The 22,271-nt window shown below is 40.6% G+C and overlaps 1 protein-coding gene across 5 annotated transcripts in view; it reads left to right on the top strand.

The window, feature by feature from the left end:
• CFAP61 (cilia and flagella associated protein 61) overlaps nucleotides 1-19,957 on the top strand; it is a 346,774-nt gene extending 326,817 nt beyond the window's left edge. For all 5 annotated transcript variants that reach the window (XM_075596251.1, XM_075596250.1, XM_075596248.1 and 2 more), the window contains 2 exons: nucleotides 12,522-12,612; nucleotides 19,545-19,957. In XM_075596251.1, coding sequence (XP_075452366.1) covers nucleotides 12,522-12,612; nucleotides 19,545-19,745 — 292 coding nt within the window. In that variant the 3' untranslated portion in view covers nucleotides 19,746-19,957. The remainder of the gene's footprint in view (nucleotides 1-12,521; nucleotides 12,613-19,544) is intronic.
• Nucleotides 19,958-22,271: the final 2,314 nt, after the last annotated feature.

Here is a 22,271-nt window from a genome sequence, read left to right as displayed (position 1 = left end):
AGTTTAGTAATGCAATTATAACCATTTCAAATGTGCAACATTTTTAATCAGTATAGTCTAAACTGATGTCATTAGAGAGGGTTGGGGTTCCTAACAATGCATCTGATCTCAGACGTGCCATTAGAGAGGGTTGGGATTCCTTATAATGTATCTGATCTCAGACACATTATTAGAGACGGTGGGGGTTCCTTACAATGCATCTGATCTCCGACGCGCTATTAGAGAGGGTTGGGGTTCCTTACAATGCATTTGATCTCAGACGCGCTATTAGAGAAGGTTGGGGTTCCTTACAATGCATCTGATCTCCGACGCGCTATTAGAGAGGGTTGGGGTTCTTTACACTGCATCTGATCTCAGACACATTATTAGAGAGGATTGGGGTTTCTTACACTGCATCTGATCTCAGACGTGCTATTAGAGAGGGTTTAGGGTTTGGGCTCCTTACACTGCATCTGATCTCAGACGCGCTATTAGAGAGGATTGGGGTTCCTTACACTGCATCTGATCTCAGACACGCTATTAGAGAGGTGTGGCGTTCCACTGAATTTCACTATATAATTAAAGGGTTCCTTAACCCCAAAAATGTTGAAAACCACTGTTCTAACCATTCATACAACCTTTATGACCGCAATACATTTAAAAGTGAAAGGTGTTGTCTCCTCATATGCCCCATATATCGTATTTTACAGACAACTAGGGCCTCATGCTATAAGCAGCGATAAGGCCCTTATCGCCAAAAAGCTGACAGCGATTCAGTAAGCCCCGATAAGCTGATGATAAAAGCAAAAATCACCGGGTTTTTTGCTGAGAAAAATAAAATCGCAAAGCACGCGGCGATAAGCCACTTATTACCAGCTTCTCAAATTCGCTCAATTCTAGTAGCCCCGATCAGCTTATTGAGGCTGATCACTGCTCTAGAATGGAGATTTCCGCTCCAAATCGTCCCGCCACAAAAAGTTGGCAAGAAGGTGGTGAGAAGCTGCCGAGAAGTTGCCGAGAAGCTACCGAGAAGCAGCGAGACGGCACTTAGAAAAAAAAGTGAATTTTTCCTGCATCGGATTGATGCCGGGAGACTCCGGAGCTGATATCCATGCTATCCAGCTGATATCAACACCGGAGAGCCACAGCATGAATCAGATGCATGAAAAATGCATTTACAGGCAACTTCATTACCTTAGCGGCTAACCGCTAAGGCAATTAAGGGGTTAACCACCAGTGCCATGCTTATTGTGGGTAGTGGGTTGGGTGGAGGTGGTACTGTATTTGGCCCTTGGTGGGTGTTTAGGCCTTGCGGGGGCTTGCAGTTGGATTTAATACCGTTAATACCGCTACGGTAATGAAGGGGTTAACCCCTCCCACTACCCACCCGGTAGGCCTAAACTCCCATCCTTGGGGCTAATACCCCCTTCACCCACCACCGCGACCGACAATAAAATAAATACACACCCTTCAGCCCTACTAGCCACCTTCGGGGCCACCAAAAACCATTACAATATTTAATAAACAACAATACACAACCTACCCACCCCCTGTGCCCCCACATAAAACTATTATTTATTTTTTTAGACACAGGATTAATACCACAGGTTGTCGGTGGTCCCCGTAGGTCCTCAGGTGGTCCCGTGGGCGTCCGGGGGTTCCCCCCCCCCACTACCTCCCCCCACCAATCACATACAGTACAGTACAGTCATGTGCAAAATAACTATTATCCAAATATGGATAATAGATTATTTGCCCATTATTAAACACAACATTAGCCAGGCAGCATAAATAAAGTAAATAAAAACCGTTCTACTTAACTCTGCCAACATGAATGGTGTCCTTGTCAGCATACTGCACGTCCATGTCCTCCGATGCCAGGAACAATACATAAAAAAATACAATCTAATGGCCCCTAACCCCTTAATCACATTAGCGGTTAATAACTAATTCAGAAGGCCAACGCTTCTAAAAGTAAGATAAATATTGAATGTATGTACTTTTATTTTTACAAGTTTTTTGATTGGATCTGTCTTTTTTTTTTAATGTTTTTCATTGCCCATTGACTGCTAATGTATTAATGTATTAATCTGTGCCTGTTTATGATACAGATGAATACAGTGGTAGCCAATGCATTTTTTGGCAAATGCATTTCTTCTATTGACTGTTATATTTTCTATTTCTTTTTATTGTTTAGATTAAATTGATTTGAATTATGATGGCTTGTTTTTTTGTTTTTACAGATTGATTAGTGATTTTATTTAATGATGTATTTTGTTGGCTACTAGTGTTGCCTAGTGGTTGTATTAATTAATTGTTGTGTTGGTTACTGTTTTTAGGTATTAAATGTATTTTTTAGCTAGTGGTATGATTTATGTAATTGTTTACATAGTGGTTTTTAATTATTTAATTGAATGCCTAGTGGTTTTATTTCTTTTATTGATTGGCTAGTAGTTTTATTTAGTTAATTGATTAGCTAGTGGTTTTATTTATATTTATTTGTATTGCTTGGTTGGCTAGTGCTTTTAATTTTTCTGGATGTTTAGGTGCTTGTTGTATCTGTTTTATTATTGTGTATTTTGGACATTTATACTTTAGTAGTAGGGTGACCATTGACTGCTTTAGTAGCTTATCATGCCCATATTATATGGGTATGATGTACTACTATACCACTCAATGGGTACAGGGTGCGTATAGTGGGTCCAGGGTGGGTGGTTAGGCCTCCCGAGTGGGTATCGGGGGAGGGTGGGCTAACCGCTTAATTACTATAGCGGTTATTAACTGCTAAAGTGATTAAGGGGTTAGGGCCCATTAGATTGTATTTTTTTTATGTATTGTTGCTGGCATCGGAGGACATGGCCCTGCAGTATGCTGATGAGGACGCCATTAATGTTGGCAGGGGTAAGTAGAACGTTTATTTATGCTGCCTGGCTAATTTGGGTTTAATAATGGGCAAATAATCTATTATACATATCTGGATTTTTTTGCACACCCACAGCGAACACCCGAGGACCCACAGACACCTGTGGGAGCCAGCTAAGGGCCCCCAGACACCCTTGGGGACCACCCAGGGACCCCCAGACACCCACGGGGACAACCCGTGGACCCGTTGGGGCCCACAGACACCCGTGGGGACCACCTGGAGGCCCACGGAGTTTAGCAGGGATCACCCAAGGGACCACAGACACCCGTGGGAACCACCAGGGTTGCCCTGTGGGGCCCACGGACACCCGTGGGGACCACCCGGGGACCCCCACCGGTCTGTGGTATTAATCCTGTGTCTAAAAAAATAAATAATGGTTTTATGTGGGGGCTGGTTGTGTATTGGTTTTTACTACATATTTTATTTTTAATTTTCTTACTAGTGTAGATGAGCAGGGGGTCTCCGGAGCAGAACCGCATTGATTTCAGGTCCGGGGACCCGCTGCTTCCTGCGATACTGGCCCCGTTATGGGGTACCGGTATCTCCTATGCATGGAAATGTCTCGCGTCACATGACCGGGACATTTCAATGCATAGGAGATACCGGCACCCCATAACAGGGTCTGTATCTCGGGAAGCAGGGAGACCCCAGACCTGAAATCAATGCGATTCTGCTCCGGAGACCCCATGCTCATCTACACTAGTAATAAAATTTAATTTATTTAATAAAAATATTTTTATTTCGGGTGAGATTTGGGCAGAGAGAGAGCGCAGCAGAATCAACTCAACGGGTGAGCCCTTTTCGTCAATGTAATGTACCTCAGAGCAACATTTCACAAAATAAAGAATATGTGGGTTCATTTAAGTGTGTTTTTAATAAGCTGCTATTTGAAATTAATTTTGTTGCATGCCCTCTGGGAGCAAATGGGTTAAGGAGAGTTAATGACTATCACACTTGAATGAATATACCCCTAAATATCTTACTTTACACACAATGACATTGTAACAAACACCCCTTCACTGATGTCGCAGATTTGATCCAACTTTTCCATAAGTGAAGTGAAAATTTCATTTTTGCTTATCAGTTGCATCAGAACTATAAATATGGACGTCTGTTCTCCTGCCCGCATCACGTCTCCAGCTTGTACTAAGTACTGGGAAACCACAATGAAACATAGCAGCTCTCAGGTCTGGAACTGTACAAAGGCACATTAAACACGTATACCATACAAATTGAAAGCCTGGGCCAATTCAGATTAATTACATCAAACTAATTATGTTTAACTTATTCAGTGCTGGTAGGGGGTACAATTCATTGCATTGTTGATTGTGCGATGAAATAAAAATGTTATACATTTTACAAAGGACTGGACTGCAGAAAAAAAAGCAGTTCTGACATGTGGAGGGCATTGGAACTTCACAGTAAATGTTCAGCAGCATGAAAGTGTGTTTCTTTATTTGCATTTGTGCTTTTGTTATGCAATCTGTTACATTAGGTAAAGAGGTGCAGAGACAAGCATTCTCTGTGCAATATCTGGGAATATCTCCCAGATAGTGCACCGAATGCGAATTGTCAAGGAAAATGAAAGACAGGAAACTTTTTTCAGATATTTCAAAAATCGATGGCAAAGAGACGCGTGATTCTGTCCTTTGCCGTATTGAATATTTGGAGAATGTAGAATGCAAGAAATGAGTGTTTTTCCTTCCTTAATTCTGGTGTTGCTTTCGTTTTGTACCAGTATTGCAGCCATAGGACTTTGATAAGCCCACGTCCTGCATGTTTTATTTGGTTATAACTTGATAAATTAGGTTGAAACATCATGAAAATAGAAGAAAAAGACCCTTGGACTTGTTTGAGTACAATAATATTTGATGTCACCATACTGTAGTCACTTACTGTACACGACTGAAGAAAAGTCCCACATTAGGCACTGCAGTGTGTTCTAATCTAACATATGGTCGCAATCCAGAAACTGGGACTTTGCAGCGTAAAGACATCAGACGTGGCCTTAGTGAGTGTCATCAAGGGTGACGTATTATTTCAAGAAAGGTGAGCTTTTAAACACCCGAATACTAATCAGTTATTATTAACTTAAAGCAAAGAGACCATGCCTTAAACCAGTGGTGCGCAACCTTTTATGAGCAGCGACTCCCCCCCACCCATGTGGCCTGTACCCCATGTCCCTCTTCCACCACCCACTGCCCTGAAAACAGATTTACTCTGCGATGTTTATGAAGAATATGTTGTATGGTGCTCAATAGAAACAGCAAAAAACGAAATAAATATTGAAAAACGGAATTAACCCAATATGTATAAATAACAAATAATTCCGAAAGATGTAGACTGTAATCCCACGAAGCACTGAGGTAAGGATACAATAATATTTAACACCTGCTGGTGACCAGTATTATAAACATCAGTAGAAACGGAATGATTATTGTAACTGAAATCCAATAAAGTGGACAAACTGGAATAGACTCACATTGGGATGGTGATCCACGATTGACAGCAAGTCCTGATGTAGCCAGTAGTCCATGGGTTAATTGTGCCTCCGTCTGTGGATGGATGCAATAGACAAAAAAAGGAGAAAAAAAAACGGAGCACTAAATCCAAAGCTGGTTGAGCCAAAATAAGATACAAGGATGCGTTCCCATGATAAAAATAGCTTATTTAATGGATAAGAGCAAAACAACCACACCAACGCGTTTCGGACAAACAAAAAGTCCTTTCTCAAGGGGAATAACCACTAACCCATATGGAGTGTTATTTATATAAAAATACTAACCCGCGCGCGCCAATCGCCACCATTTCCGCATACGTCACTAATCGGGACGTCATGCGTCATCACGTAGCTGTACGTCACTCTCCCGCCATTACGTAATATATATATATATTGTAACAAAAGAAAAGAAACCCGCTTAAGAGCACTCAGGTATACTATTTAAAGAATAACAATTTATTGATTGACACAAAGAGAAATAGATAACAGTACAAAAATGTTAAAAATAAGGCTAGGACCCCTGACACGAATACTACCCAATGGAAACACTGTTGTATAATTTAGGGATAAACTCGCAATGTAAACCCTAATTTTGTAAGAAACACTTAAATGAGCCAGAAACTCAAAAACAGGCTTTTGCATTCCCAGACAACTGAAACATGCGCCTAAGGTGATGCGTCCCTAAGGACATAGAGTGTATTAACCAGTATATAAAATACTTCCTCAACAAGCATAAATTCAGCCTCTTAAAAGCAGATATAATGACCAAACCCACAGCAATTAGAATCTCTGGGGGAAATGGTAACCATACTTAGAGGATCACTCTATACAATGAACAAATTGACATGCATGTGACATGAATAAGTGTATGCTCTCAATAAAGAGTGCAAGGTAAATAGCCTGTATAGTGCAGGCATAAGTATCAAAAATGCGTATCAAAGTCCAGAAAAAATCATCACAGCAGTGTTAGGTAGTATAGTTACGTGGCTGCATAATCCAGGGGTCCTGCCTAGCACCCCCACTCCTACGCATTTCGTCAGAGGACTTAAACTTGGATTGGTGAGGATGCTAAGACAACACACTGTTTAAAAAGGCATATTTTCGTGCCAAAAAGGGACAAGGGAACAGCTGTGTGTGTTTTCTACCATGATTGCGTATCAGTACTTCCGCGTTCCATGGTGACACGCATAAACAAAATAGTTAGTTCCGGATTGGCGCCATGACACATTATGCGCATGCGCAGTGCCGCCATGATACAGAGGACGGCACAGTGCTCCATCGAAACATAAACTCTATACTTGGCACTATCGCCAGTAGCAGCAGGTGTACGCACACAACTGTTCCCTTGTCCCTTTTTTGGTGTGAAAATATGCCTTTTTAAACAGTGTGTTGTCCTAGCATCCTCACCACTCCAAGTTTAAGTCCTCTGACGAAACGCGTAGGAGTGGGGGTGCTAGGCAGGACCCCTGGATTATGCAGCCACGTAACTATACTACCTAACACTGCTGTGATGATTTTTTCTGGACTTTGATACGCATTTTTGATACTTATGCCTGCACTATACAGGCTATTTACCTTGCACTCTTTATTGAGAGCATACACTTATTCATGTCACATGCATGTCAATTTGTTCATTGTATAGAGTGATCCTCTAAGTATGGTTACCATTTCCCCCAGAGATTCTAATTGCTGTGGGTTTGGTCATTATATCTGCTTTTAAGAGGCTGAATTTATGCTTGTTGAAGAAGTATTTTATATACTGGTTAATACACTCTATGTCCTTAGGGACGCATCACCTTAGGCGCATGTTTCAGTTGTCTGGTAATGCAATAGCCTGTTTTTGAGTTTCTGGCTCATTTAAGTGTTTCTTACAATTTTTGTCTATATATGGCATTAGGGTTTACATTGCGAGTTTATCCCTAAATTATACAACAGTGTTTCCATTGGGTAGTATTCGTGTCAGGGGTCCTAGCCTTATTTTTAACATTTTTGTACTGTTATTTATTTCTCTTTGTGTCAATCAATAAATTGTTATTCTTTAAATGGTATACCTGAGTGCTCTTAAGCGGGTTTCTTTTCTTTTGTTACAATATTATCATTGACCCGTGAGCACCGCCTGTTATGGTATAATAATCTTTTCCATTACATACTGGCTTATGGTGACCTTTATTTTGTTGGAGTGGATGTGAGGTTATTTCCCTTTTTCTATATATATGTATATATATATGTATATATATGTATATATATATATATATATATATATATATATATATATATATATATATATATATATATACAGTGTTCGACAAACCTATACATTTGCTCGCCCCGGGCGAGTGGATTTAACCCCCGGGCGAGTAAATATTGGCCCAAGCAGCACACGTTTGGTACTAGGTGGCGAGTAGATTTTTTTGTGTGGCGAGTAGATTTTTTGGTGATTTGTCAACCACTGTAATATATATATATATAAATAAGTAGCGCCACTTGTGAACTAGTGTGAATGAAAAAGTGAATAATAATGATATATGTGATACAGCAGGGCCCCGGGTATACGGCGGGTTCCATTCCAGGGGCCCGCCGTATAGTGAAAATCGCCGGAAAGCGGATCCGGCGATTTACAGTTGTTTGCATGCGCAAATCGGCATTTTCGCCGTTCTGCGCGTGCGCGACCTACGGTCTGCGCGCGCAACCTACGGTCTGCACATGCACGCCGGGCGCAACCGCCCGTTCTGCGCATGCGCGACTGAGGATCCAAGATGGCGGCCCCCTTCTCGGTGCTGCTGTATCTGCGGATCGCCGAAAAAACGGAGCGCCGAGAAGCGGGGCCCTGCTGTATATGTAATAAAGTGAAAAATGTATAATATTCTAGAAATAATGCTCTAACCTGTGTATTTATATAGGGTAATCCTATTAGTGAAGTGCAAAACAGCTAGAAATACAAACTAAAAAGAACACACTCTAGAAATACATAGAAAAGAGTGTGAATGCATATTCCAAAATGGAAAAACATGTGCAAAAGTCCAACCCTTAAATGAGTCCTGGTAAATTCAAAAGGACAGAATAAAAGTCCAGGGGTCCAAGGCTGCTCTCAGATGGAAGAATCAATTCCAATGGGAATTCTATAGAAACGAAAAGAAAACAGAGAGCGCAATAGGGATTGGAGGAGGGAAAAGGAACACTCACAAAGGTAATGAAAAATCAAGCGATTTGTGATAATAATCACCGCCAGCGAGGTTTCACACCCGGATCACACCGACAGTCCAGATGAATAATTCTTGCCGGTTCACCAGTACAGGTTCATCCTCTGATAGTCCCGCAGATAGTGCTCCGCGTGTCTGCTTCCAATACAGCTTACGAGTAAAACAGCCTCAATCCAGCACCTTGCACGCTCCGGCCATAAAGCGTGCACTTGCTTGATAACGTAATGACGCAATTGCGTACCCTGACGCGTTTCGTCACACTCGGGCGACTTTGTCAACGGGAATGACAAGATCAGGGAGGACTGTGTATTTATACCTATACGTCAGGGGTGATTGGTAGAATCCCCATGTGGCCAGTCCCAGAGCACATCTAAATGGATAGAGGCGCCGGAGAATAGCCAATGGGGAGCCAGCAAAGGGGATGTGATTTTGTAAATGGTTGCTATAGAAACAAAAAAAATGTGTGTTACATTATAATACATTAAAATGTCCTTCAGAGTTTTTTTTTTTTTTTTTAATTTCTACAAGTATTTTCTGACAGTACAGAAATTATTTATTTAAAAAAAAAAAAACACATGTAGGATATTTCTTGGTCTGCAGCTTTAACGTACAGGTGCCATGATTTTACTCATGCTATTAAATTGATGCTAAGCGCGTCCATTTTGTTGTAATATCTCTGAACATTAATGTTGCTAGTATTTGTGCTGCTAGCATCAGTAAGCAAAATGAGAGGTACTATGGAACAAGTTGCGTGGTACCATGTTATAATAAGGTGTGACGTATTCATTAATATTTAACTATGTATGAAGAGTGCAAGCTGTGACATCTCATTTACACGCACTTTTCAACCAACTTGCTGCAGTACTTTGGAGGCCGTATACCACCCACCTGAGCGAGGTGAGATTTTACGCTGTGACTTTCTGTGCAATCTGCAAACTTGCAGCATAATGGGTATCCCATCAATATGTCACCTTATCAGTTTACCTCGCCTGCGGGCAACATTTGCACAGCGTACGGAATTGCACAGCCGTAAACCAAATTGCATCAGAAAACACGTATTTGGCCAGTTTTGGACATGCAATAAGTGCTTAATGAACATAGCAGATGTTTTTGGCTGGATATGCCCTCATTGAAGTTTAATGAATAGACCATTTAGTGTGTATATAACAGCCTATTGCTTTGTTGCCAGTTGTAAATGTCACTTCTATCATTGGAAGTAGATTATGCTTCTTGAGGATAACCGTCGTTTCACGTTTGCTTAGATTTCTACTACTACAAATAAAGCTCCCTCCCTACAATAGTGAATTCTGTAGTGGAGAACATTTTTAATCCCTAACCCTTCCAATGAACAACCAACCCAGTTATAGTTAAACCATATTCATTATATTGAACAAACAAAATAAAGAAGGAAATATCACTTTACAATAAGGCCCATGTTTACTAAGCAAAGCGATTCCATAAGGCACCATCTGGCATATTCAATTAAATGAGCTGGAAGGTTTCTTCTGGTATAGCACTGCTTAGTAAACATGAGCCGAAATTCTTGCACATTACCGCACCTTTATTTATAGGTATAGGGAGCATAACTGAAAGTCATCTGAGGAATACTTTTCTTGTGATATGAAGTCCTTTGTTATAATTGGGTGTACTTAGAATGCAGAGGTGTTAATAATGATAATTACCGTGTCATTATTTCTTGACCAAATCATTTTGATTTTCAGCGTTTTAACAGCGTTCTAAAGTGAATCTATTATTTTTGGGTCCACGAGCTGACATATCCCTGAACCTGATTTACCCGTTTGTCAAAAACAGTACCAAAATCTAGGCAACTATAACACAAGCAATAGTAAATATTGCAAGAGTATAAATTGTTGATGAGCTGCCCGATTTTAGAAAAAATTGGTTTGGTTCTTGACAAAAAAAAAAAAATGTGAACAAATCCATTTGTTAAAAACAGATAAATAGAATGACATTTAAATGTAGAGTTGATGTATTTAACCCTTTGGGTCCCAGCGCGCTGTACAGTGCACGAAGGCTGCATGCTCTCTGGCCCTCAAGTGGTTAACTTGAAAAGGGCATTATAGGCACAAAGGACTTTAATGGTTAACACTGAATGTTCCGATTTAGAATGTTTTGCACATATGTTTGTTCAAATAAAATTGTCCTACATGTGTTAATACATGTTTAGAAGTATTGCTTGAAATGTGCAACTGATTTTTTTTTATGTCAAAGCAGCAATCCCAGCTGCTGGTTTATTATTTAATTTTATAGTATTTTTTTATTTATTTTTACAGCATTGGAAACAGGGGGATCCTCAGAAGTTGAGCAGCATTATTCTTTAGCTCTGGAGACCCCCCCGATTCCCAAAATACTACTGGTGACCGTGTAGTTACTGATGTTAAAGCTCCCTCCAGGGAATGGATGCCAAATCTCATGGGTCTGAACGGGCCAATGGGAAGATGCAGTCGCCGGCTTCCTATTGGACGGCCGTTTAAATAACCAGGAAGTTAACTACTGTACCGTTAATACACGGTGAAGTATCTCAGAAACCAGCGGGTCCTCGGAGCTAAACATAACACTGGTTCGTTCCAGAGAAAACCCCCGGGCCCAAGGCTGTAAAAAGAACAACAATGGGTTCATTTGATGGGAGTTGCTGCTTTAAATATAATATTAAGATTGAAGTTATACATTTGAAATGTTAATTAAACAAAAGAAAACGAGAATTAATTTCGAAAATGGCATCAATCGATCCTTACGCATTGACCTTAAATATGTTTAATGTTTGTAAAGGCAAAGTTCTGGTTTTACAGCATACAGGGTTGCCAGGTGTCCAATATTGAACTGAACTGTCCTGTATTTGGACACTGTCCAATAAAAAATGAGAAGTAATACTGAACATGTATTTGCGATTTTTTTGGAGGGGGGACAATATTTAAGAATATGTTGATATATGGTGTATTTGCAATCCAGTGTCAATATTAAATCTTTTCATTGATATCTACTGTATAGGCAGTTTTTAGTGACATATTAAATACCCAAATCGGATTCCTATATCTCAAATGTGTACTGAATACCAATATGTTGTCTAAAGTGTGGTTGTTTTACATTTAAAGAAAAGGATTTTTTTTTTTTAAATCAGTCCTTTATTAAGAACCCTGTGTGGGCTGTATGTAAACTTCCCTTCTATTAGATTGAGCAGGAGGCTGAATAAAATGTGTACTTGTATTATTTTAAAAGCTCTCTCTTAATGCAAAATGACTGATCTACAGCAGGTAACTCTGAGGCTGGGGCCAGGGAAATAAATGTTTACATGACACACAGACAATACGCGTGGTTATGTAGCTAAAGCTATTATGCTATACACGTTTCTACATTAATTATAATGTTTCTAGTGACATGTTTCCTAATAAACACAAGAAAGTTGAGAATGACATCGCTGATCCAAGGTAACACTAACACTATGGCGGCCTGTTTTTCTGTCATGTATTAATCCCGAGACCTTAATGCTGAACAACATTTGTGTCATTGTCTACACAAATGTAATTTGTTTATGCAGCAGTTCAGTTAATCCTGCAATCTGCTTTTCTCAAATAGGGCTGGATAATGGAGACATGGTCCTTTACAGGTCTTCAGGCTTTTAAATTCTGATGAAATCAGGATTCTTCACTGGGTCTTGCCACAGCTCTGAATTAAGCCACTTTAAATGTAATTACTGGAGCTGGCTGTACATCAGGAACATCCATTAAAAAAATTGATTCGCCATGCTGTTATGGGGAGGCATTTTATGAACAAACGATTCTGATGGGCCCTGATCTGTAAATTATAAAAGCAAAAAAAAAAAAAAAATCAGGTAAATACTCTGTTAGTCATTAATGAGCAGTTCACTGGATAACTCAATTTCTTCTCCTTTTTAAAACAGCTACTTCATGGAACCGTGGTCTATGGCTATCTATCACGATCGGTTTATTGATTTCAAGCAAGAGGTGCGCCAAATCCTAGCATCCGAGCAAGTAAGAGAAATCACTAACATCTCGGCTTCTTGAAAGGGAGCCGGTGTACCATGGTCCCGGCCCTTCACTGCTTGTTAGCAGGCTGCGTTTTGCACTGATCTCTTTGGAGCATTTGATGGCCGGGGCACATTGGAGAATGGATTAAATAATTATACATAGATGCTGTTGGACTTAAGCTTTAAAAAAAAAAAAAAAAAAAGCCTGAGGTCCCTTCTTCGCATAATTAAAAAAAACATCTACAGCATGTGCAATACCCATATATTCTCTTGAAAAAAGGGTCATTTAGTTTAACCCTTTGGCCAGTGTCTTAAGCCTGCTGCCACTTTCAAGGCATGACCGTAGCAGGTCCTAACACTCCCTGGGTTAAAATTCTTATTAACCTGTATAATTACAGGAAGAATGATCACATTGGATCTGTCGTAACCTGGCAAAATGAAACTGACCTGCCAACTTGGAAAGTGGGGAGGGGCAAGCTTAAACCTTGGGGGGGAGGGGCCACTACCCTCCCAAAAGCAACTGAGACCAGCTGCACACAGTTAATAAACACACAGATGCCCAACAAGCTCTGAGAAACCCCTACCATTACGAAATAATATAAATATATATGCAGTGGTTGACAAATCACCAAAAAATCTACTCGCCACACAAAAAAATCTACTCGCCACCTAGTACCAAACGTGTGCTGCTTGGGCCAATATTTACTCGCCCGGGGGTTAAATCCACTCGCCCGGGGCGAGCAAATGTATAGGTTTGTCGAACACTGTATATATGTATATAAGTGTCAAAAGGAGTGCTAGTGGGCATGGCTAAATGTATGCAACAAAAAACAGACAAAGATGCCCAAAGCTACTTCCAATGTGACAAAAATAGAGAGTGCAATACCCATATATTCTCTTGAAAAAGGGTCGTTTATTTTAACCCTTTGGCCAAAGCGTCTTAAGCCTGCTGCCACTTACAAGGCATGACCGTAGCAGGGCCTAACACTCACCTGGGTTAAAATTCTTATTAACCTGTATAATTACAGGAAGAATGATCACATTGGATCTGTCGTAACCTGGCAAAATGAAACTGACCTGCCAACTTGGAAAGTGGGGAGGGGCAAGCTTAAACCTTGGGGGGGAGGGGCCACTACCCTCCCAAAAGCAACTGAGACCAGCTGCACACAGTTAATAAACACACAGATACCCAACAAGCTCTGAGAAACCCCTACCATAACGAAATAATATAAATATATATGTATATAAGTGTCAAAAGGAGTGCTAGTGGGCGTGGCTAAATGTATACAACAAAAAACAGACAAAGATGCCCAAAGCTACTTCCAATGTGACAAAAATAGAGAGTGCAATACCCATATATTCTCTTGAAAAAGGGTCATTTAGTTTAACCCTTTGGCCAAAGCGTCTTAAGCCTGCTGCCACTTACAAGGCATGACCGTAGCAGGGCCTAACACTCACCTGGGTTAAAATTCTTATTAACCTGTATAATTACAGGAAGAATGATCACATTGGATCTGTCGTAACCTGGCAAAATGAAACTGACCTGCCAACTTGGAAAGTGGGGAGGGGCAAGCTTAAACCTTGGGGGGGGGGGCCACTACCCTCCCAAAAGCAACTGAGACCAGCTGCACACAGTTAATAAACACACAGATACCCAACAAGCTCTGAGAAACCCCTACCATTACGAAATAATATAAATATATATGTATATAAGTGTCAAAAGGAGTGCTAGTGGGCGTGGCTAAATGTATACAACAAAAAACAGACAAAGATGCCCAAAGCTACTTCCAATGTGACAAAAATAGAGAGTGCAATACCCATATATTCTCTTGAAAAGGGGTCATTTAGTTTAACCCTTTGGCCAAAGCGTCTTAAGCCTGCTGCCACTTACAAGGCATGACCGTAGCAGGGCCTAACACTCACCTGGGTTAAAATTCTTATTAACCTGTATAATTACAGAAAGAATGACCACATTGAATCTGTCGTAACCTGGCAAAATGAAACTGACCTGACAACTTGGAAAGTGGGGAGGGGCAAGCTTAAACCTTGGGGGGGAGGGGCCACTAGTGTTAGGACCTGCTACGGTCATGCCTTGAAAGTGGCTAGCAGGCTTAAGAAGCTTTGGCCAAAGGGTTAAACTAAATTACCCTTTTTTCAAGAGAATATATGGGTATTGCACTGTGTATTTTTGTCACATTGGAAGTAGCTTTGGGCATCTTTGTCTGTTTTTTGTTGTATACATTTAGCCACGCTCACTAGCACACCTTTTGACACTTATATACATATATATATTATGTGGTAATGGTAGGGGTTTCTCAGAGCTTGTTGGGTATCTGTGTGTTTATCTAAAGTATGTATAAGATTTTTACAATGGTCAAGACAAGTCCTTCAACCGCAATATAGTGGGTGGTATCTCTCTTTGCACTGAAGCGGTTCAAGGTTATACCGTAGCAACCAACAAATTATAGTCCTTCTGAACTAATATAAATCCTCAAACTTTATTTCCCTTGAAATCCTTGTTTTATAACGCGTAAAAAGATTGCTAATAATTTTATATTGTTTTAAATTATTTATTACACCGTATAATTTGCAGACTCAACACCTTCCCTGAAGAACTTACATTCTAATGTTTGATGCAGAGAGACCTACTGAAGCTGGCCCTATGTACAGTATTATATTAAAGCAGCAATCCCCAACAATCCCCAGTTATTTATTTTAATAAATATAAAACCAAAACAATAATGGAAAATAAATATATATTTTGTTACATAGCTACTATGTGTTGCACATTTCCCCAAAACAATACCACTAAATGCAACTGAAAAATGGATGTAATCGGAGTAAGAATATTTCCCAGATAATATAAAACAACTGATGCATATTTACATATATTGCATTTGAATGCAACTGGAAATCTTCATTCAAAATAATTTTAGCACATGTCAAATACTGCAAGTTGCAACCATTTCTCCTAAATAGATTGGTACCAAAACATCATGATTTTATTTGTTGTCTTGAGCTACTGTAAATGTGTCATCTTCTTAATTGCCAATGGAAAGCATCATTAAGGCTAAATGGTGTGGCTTTAAGTAGTAATTAACGTCTTTGAATGTTTTACAGTGTCAAAATTAAATTAAATATGTCATTGGAGTCAATGTGAAACAATGGGATTGAGTCTGGATAAGACAGATCATAATTGAATTTTGAGCTTTCCCGTGCATCACTCTCAGAAGGCTCAATACTGCTCTCCTAGAGGAATTTGTTAAGCCTTTTGCTTAGTGCAGAGGTTTTCAACTCCAGTCCTCGAGACCCCCCACCCAATAGGTCAGGTTTTAAGGATATCCCAGCTTCAACACAGGTGGGTCAATAATGCGCCACCTGTGCTGAAACAGGGCTATCCTGAAAACCTGACCTGTTGGGGGGTCTCGAGGCCCCTGGCTAAGGGGCAATTGGGCTCCGTCAGTAAGTGGCCTTAACTGTACCATGTGGGGGATAGTCCAATGAGGTGAATAGGCTTAGTGCACACAATGCAGCTACCATTGTTCAGGCTGAAGATCTTTTGAATATCGCAGTGCATTGATCATGCTGAAAAGCTGTTGGTTACAAAAGGCCATTTTTGCTATTAAGAGAAGCCTATGGTATGAACTGCAATTGATTTAGTGCTGTAAGTTGAAATTGCCCAGCACTAACCTCCACGTGCTGCAACTTCGGGTGGCTTGAGAAGAACATAACCCTTCACTTTATAGATTGTATGGGTCATTACGGATATTTGCAGCACCAATTAATAAATACCAATCTATACATTTGGGCCAAAATGATTATGTACACACAGAATAATATTGACTGCAGCACATCTTTGAACACATTATGTGGAAAAGAGCTTACTGCAGTAATCAACAGTCTTTAAAGGAGACCCTATCCTTGTTCATTCAATTAAGAAAATATTCAAATGATTACAGCCACAGCACATAATGGGTCCAGGTTTACACCACAGGGTTCTGATCTGTGTGTTATTATGTACCATAGGTTACACAGATAAAACAGCTGCATGATTGTAAAAGGGGGTTTAGGAAAGGCCGAAATGTGTTTTAGGCTATGTAATGGGAGGCTTTAGCTGTTTTGAAGGAGGCTGTCATACGCCACTTTGGTTTGTATTTCAGTGTGTTATTTTTCAGAGGGAGTAATGCACCTTTAAAAGAGCTGCACTGAAATGATGTCGAATGTTTCTGATTCTGGAACAAGAATGTTGTTTTTGCAGTTTTGCGACATAATGATTCGGGTGCCCATGTGCACACAAGAGAGCGCCAGATAATCCTCCCAGATAGCCACGGCCACCAAACACATTTAACTCCTGCTGGGAAGTTGTTGGGGCCAGCTGTCTCCCTATCTGATGCCAGCTATTACCATTCTTTGGGTAGTACATGCTGATGTTCAGCCTGCTAGCTCCCCGGGGACCAAGTCATTTTTACAGTGCAGCCAAGCATTCTTTATTAGAAGGATTGAGAGGTGCTTCTTGCTGATCCCAAATCTCTACATTTGCAAAGCAGGGCTAAGCATTTATCACTCAGAAAGGGTACAATGCTCCTGACATTTCTAAACAATACTTTGTTTCATTTTCTGATGTTAACCTCTTTGGTGCCAGAAAGAACTGTAGCTATGTATAGGGCCATTTCACACTGACAATTATTGACATTATAATATAAATAATACTATGTGCAATATGGTTATTAAAGCAGCAGATCAAGCAATATCCTACGTGTGTGTTTTTTTTTAATAAATCCGTTTTGTACTATGAGAAAATACTTGTAGCATTTCAAAAAAATGTTTTAAAGACATTTTTAATGTTTCTAATGTAGGAAGAATTTCCAAAGTCACACCCCCTTCCCCTTCTGATAGGCTCTGGCTCTTGAGCCCCGCCCTCTCCCTAGCAGTGAACCAATTGTATCTAGTAACTGCCCAGTCAATTATATTCTAGGAACTACATTGCCCAGAATGCTGTGCAAGAACTGAAATAAATAACACAGACAAAAGCGATCGATTACAGGAGAACGGATCGATCTGCAGTTTAGCTAATCACTTGTCAGTGTGCAGATTATATTGATGCACATATTGAATGGGATTTTTTTTTTTTTAATGGCAGCTTGACCTGCAGCTTTAACAGGGGCACGTGTAATTGTGCAGTGTAATTTTGTGTAAGTCGAACAATGTACTATAACTGTTGACAAAGTCAGAATTATTATTTCGTATTAAATTCAAATGAATTTCATTTTATGGTTTTTTTTTTATGGTGAATTAAATAGATTGAGCTGGTTATATTACAGTCTCAACGGTGGCAATAAATCTTGACATAGCTAATAAAAAAGCTGCTCTGTTTTCTGTACCTCCATTAAAATGATTGTTTTGAGGTAGAATGTCCAAATCTTGGGGAAATGGATTAGCAGGTATTAGAAAACACCCCAATGCGGCATCTCACAATACACAGAGTTATGTGAGAAATGACTTGCACTTGATAAATAGTGTCTTACTGAGAGTATCTAGGACTCATTTACACACAACAAAGGCCAGTATCTTAACCACACGTTTGTGTCTGTTTACCTGTTACCTTGATCCAGACTATCTTACTTACTGGTGTCCAACAATTTTGGCAATTCCCCTTCAGTACTGCAGTGTTCTATTTGGTCTTTGGTCCCGCTGCATCCGGCCGCGCCCGCTACGCACCATCTGATGTTATTCTGCTGAGCAGGCCCCAGTCCCTCCTCCCTGCACGGCTCACTACGCGCTGTGACGCGTCAGCCGCCAGGGGAATGCAAGAGAATTGTAATCCCAAGCGGCGACGCGTCACGTGGTGTGGCTGTGAGCCAATGAGGAGGGGAGGCTGCTCATGTACTGCGGGACAATGTCAGTATTGGGTTGAAGGCCCCCCCTAGCAGTGACGGGGTTAATTCGCCTGCCGAGCTGTGTGTCTGCAGTGTCAGCGATCCCCTTCCGATTCACCCCCCTGCTCTGATCCCCCCATGCTCCGATTCACCCCCGTGTGTATTTGTGAGTGCCTGTCTGTCTGTGTGTGCCTGAGTGCGTTTCTGTGTGTGTGCCTGCCTGTGTGTGTGCCTGAGTCCTGTCTGTGTGTGTGTGTGTGTGTGTGTGTGTGCCTGAGTGCGTGTCTGTGTGTGTGTGTGCCTGAGTGTCTGTGTGCGTGTGTGTGCCTGAGTGCGTGAGTGCCTGTCTGTGTGTGTGTGTGTGTGTGCCTGAGTGCCTGTCTGTGTGTGTGCCTGAGTGCGTGAGTGCCTGTCTGTGTGTGTGTGTGTGTGTGCCTGAGTGCGTGTCTGTGTGTGTGTGTGTGTGCCTGAGTGTCTGTGTGCATGTGTGTGTGTGTGCCTGAGTGCGTGAGTGCCTGTCTGTGTGTGTGTGCCTGAGTGCCTGTCTGTGTGTGTGCCTGAGTGCGTGAGTGCCTGTCTGTGTGTGTGTGTGTGTGCCTGAGTGCGTGAGTGCCTGTCTGTGTGTGTGTGGGGCTGAGGGGTTGAGCGGTTGAGGGGCTGAGGGGTGGAGGGGCGCCCCTCCCCACCCGTTTTGGTCACGCCGGAAAAAATTCACGCAGACTGCAGATCGCGGTGCAGTGAGTTGCACGCGCCGCCGGCAAGCAAGACAGCCGTGCGGGCGTGTGCAGCGGGGCCTTAGCCTTAGTCTTTGTATGCTGTTATACCTTTTATTATAGCAACATAAAAATTATTGTCATGCGAAGGGATCTCTGGGGTTTGTTATGAACAACATGACAGGAATCATTTTCGTGTTGGCTTTATATAGTGTATCACAGCATATATTCAATGTGACTATTTAATTAATGTTTTCTTTCAAATTATGAAGCATGTTCTCTTACAATACTTGAGTTTTATCAGCATCTTTCTGCTCTTTAATATGTGTGGGATATGCTTTTTCTAGGTCCACGACCAACCTTCTATGAAGCAGTTAACCCAGCGAGTGGCATATCACAAATGCAATCTTGCAGAACAGCCAAGGAAATACTTGAAGCAAATGTTTGAGCAAAATGGCTACAAGACGGCGGTGGAGAAGAGTATCCTGAATTATTTGAACTATAACAGCAACCACCTGTCCATGTTTGCAAGGCCTGGAATGGTTTAGTTCTTATTTTATTTGTGGCCACAAACTTGTGACTTTTCAAATGCTCAGAAGAGCACTCTGATTGTAAAACAAGCAATATATCATTCATTACACAAGATACAAACCACACGGTGCATTTTACTTGTTGTCCTGAAGGGGGAGATGGTGTCTACTTTCCACTGCACCAGAAACATGACACGAGCAATTAAATAAACACCAATTTTATTTGCAAACTTGGACTGTTTATTCCTGATGTTTTATATATATAATCATTAATGTACATTACTTGCAGGAGCAGTGTTTCTAAATGATTTTACCTAGCTATTTCCTTAGAAGTTTAATTACTAGTAGCAATATGAAAATACCTAAATGAGGCACTTCCAATATTCATTGTAAGGTACCAACAGCATTTAATGTATGTGATTAAAGAAACAGGTGCAGATGGGAACTTGTACACCGTGATATTTAAATGTATGTGCTTTCATTAACGCATTGTTTACTAAAGATTTATAATAGCATTTCAACATGCATTGTAATTACCTAGAAGGAATACTATATCCCTGTTGTATTTAAATATCTTAATTACATGTGTGCATATAAATATTTACAGATAACATATTCTTTTATTATATATGTATAATAAGAAGGCGTAGGAGAAGTAAGGAGTTGCCCAGTAGTAACGCCAGTGCCCGGTATAAACCCCAGTGTCCCCTCTGCTTATGGCATTGGGCAATTTAGTTGATTTCTCCGTGCCTCATGCACGACAATTAGATTGAGTGCTTGCCCCGGACAACTTACACTGTGCCAGCAACATTCCATGTGCAGTGCTGCGTACACTGTTAGCACAATATGAGAAACAAATCTGTATATAGTATGAATATATAGCTATTCACATGCTTGATGATTTAGGGCCTTTTCCCCCTACATTCATTTTGCAGTCACTGCTGCCGCAGTTTGTTTCTGTTGTTCGATCGCCTATTTTTATTTCCTAAATGCAGATTTAATTTGTCCAGTTCTCATTGTTAAATGGGGTGATCTTCTTCTATGCAAAGTATTTGTGTTTAGAAAATAAACAACACACAGAACCCCAAGAAGTTCATTTTGGGAACCCCTGAGCCTCCACAAAAATATATATTTATATAAGTGTCAAAAAGGAGAGCTACCGAGCTGGCGGATACATAATACAAAGACCAAAAAAGCCCAATGCCACTTCCAATATGACAAAAATACACAGTAAAATACTTATATATTCTCATGAAAAGGGTCATTTAGTTTAACCCTTTGGCCAAAGCGTCGTAAGCCTGCGAGCCACATCAAGGCAGACCCTGCTCACACGTCCTAACACTACCAGATAAAATACTAATACACCTATACTAGGATTACAATTCTCATGTACCTCTATTCGGAGGGAGAAGGACTAACATTGGATCCATATCCCGTAAAATGAAAGAGACTTGCTTACTAATAGAGGTAAATGAGAATTTTAATCCTAGTATAGGTGTATTAGTATTTTATCTGGCAGAGTTAGGACCTGTGAGCAGGGTCTGCCTTGATTTGGCTCACAGGTTTACGACGCTTTGGCCAAAGGGTTAAACTAAATGACCCTTTTTCAAGAGAATATAAGTATTTTACTGTGTATGTTTGTCATATTGGAAGTGGCATTGGGCTTTTTTGTTCTTTGTATTATTTAGAAAATAAACACCAGAATTACACAGCACCCCCCTCCCATAATAACACAGACAGGTGAACATATAACTGCTATCACTGTGGAACATGCATAATTAATAAATGATATATATATATGCAACAAGAGAAAAATCAATAAAGATCCAGGTTTGCCAACTCTCAGGGTTAAAGGGTAACATTGCTGTGTCCTGGAGAGACAGTGCTGACTCTGCCATCCATCACCTTATAAACAGAGGGGAGATAGAAGCGGACACATCGCCATGAAAATGTACAGAGAGAACGAGATGATAATCGCAGGAACCGGTGCCTTACAAAGGTAGTGATTCCCGGTGTCAAGGCATTGCAAACCTTTTAGTCAATTAGCTCAACACCTTGTGCTTCATTTTAGAGGAATATTCACTTTATTTATGCTCGTACATAATGAAGAATATCATTTTTATTCCCATTTACAAAGTTAAACTGTTTGCAGTGGTACTTTGGGATTATAAATCGGGGGTGCTATGTACCGCCTTAATACCATCACACTAGCAGAAAAATAATATTGTCATGTGTATGCAAAAAGAGTTAATTGGGGGTTTTGTGATGGTCCATACAAAGCCTTGCACCAGAACTTGCTAAACTGATAAAGGGCATTTAAACTTAATCCGGTGCTCACTGCCATTGCCTCGTACTGCAGATAATACAGGTTCTAGCTCGGATACTACTTATCGGAGTTTAGTGAATATGGGGCCTATGCAGAGAGCAGCGAATTTTCGAAATTCGCCATTTTTTGGAGAAAATCGCGCAGAAAACAGCAGAAAATGGCGAGTTCCGAAAAACGCGCCAATTTTTCTTTTCTATTTGTAAAACTCGCCTCGCGGC

This window comes from Ascaphus truei, chromosome 4 (genome assembly GCF_040206685.1).
Source record: "Ascaphus truei isolate aAscTru1 chromosome 4, aAscTru1.hap1, whole genome shotgun sequence".
In the NCBI taxonomy this organism is placed as follows: domain Eukaryota; kingdom Metazoa; phylum Chordata; class Amphibia; order Anura; family Ascaphidae; genus Ascaphus; species Ascaphus truei.
Note: the sequence above shows the minus strand (reverse complement) of the source record. Positions and strands in the feature narration are given on the sequence as shown.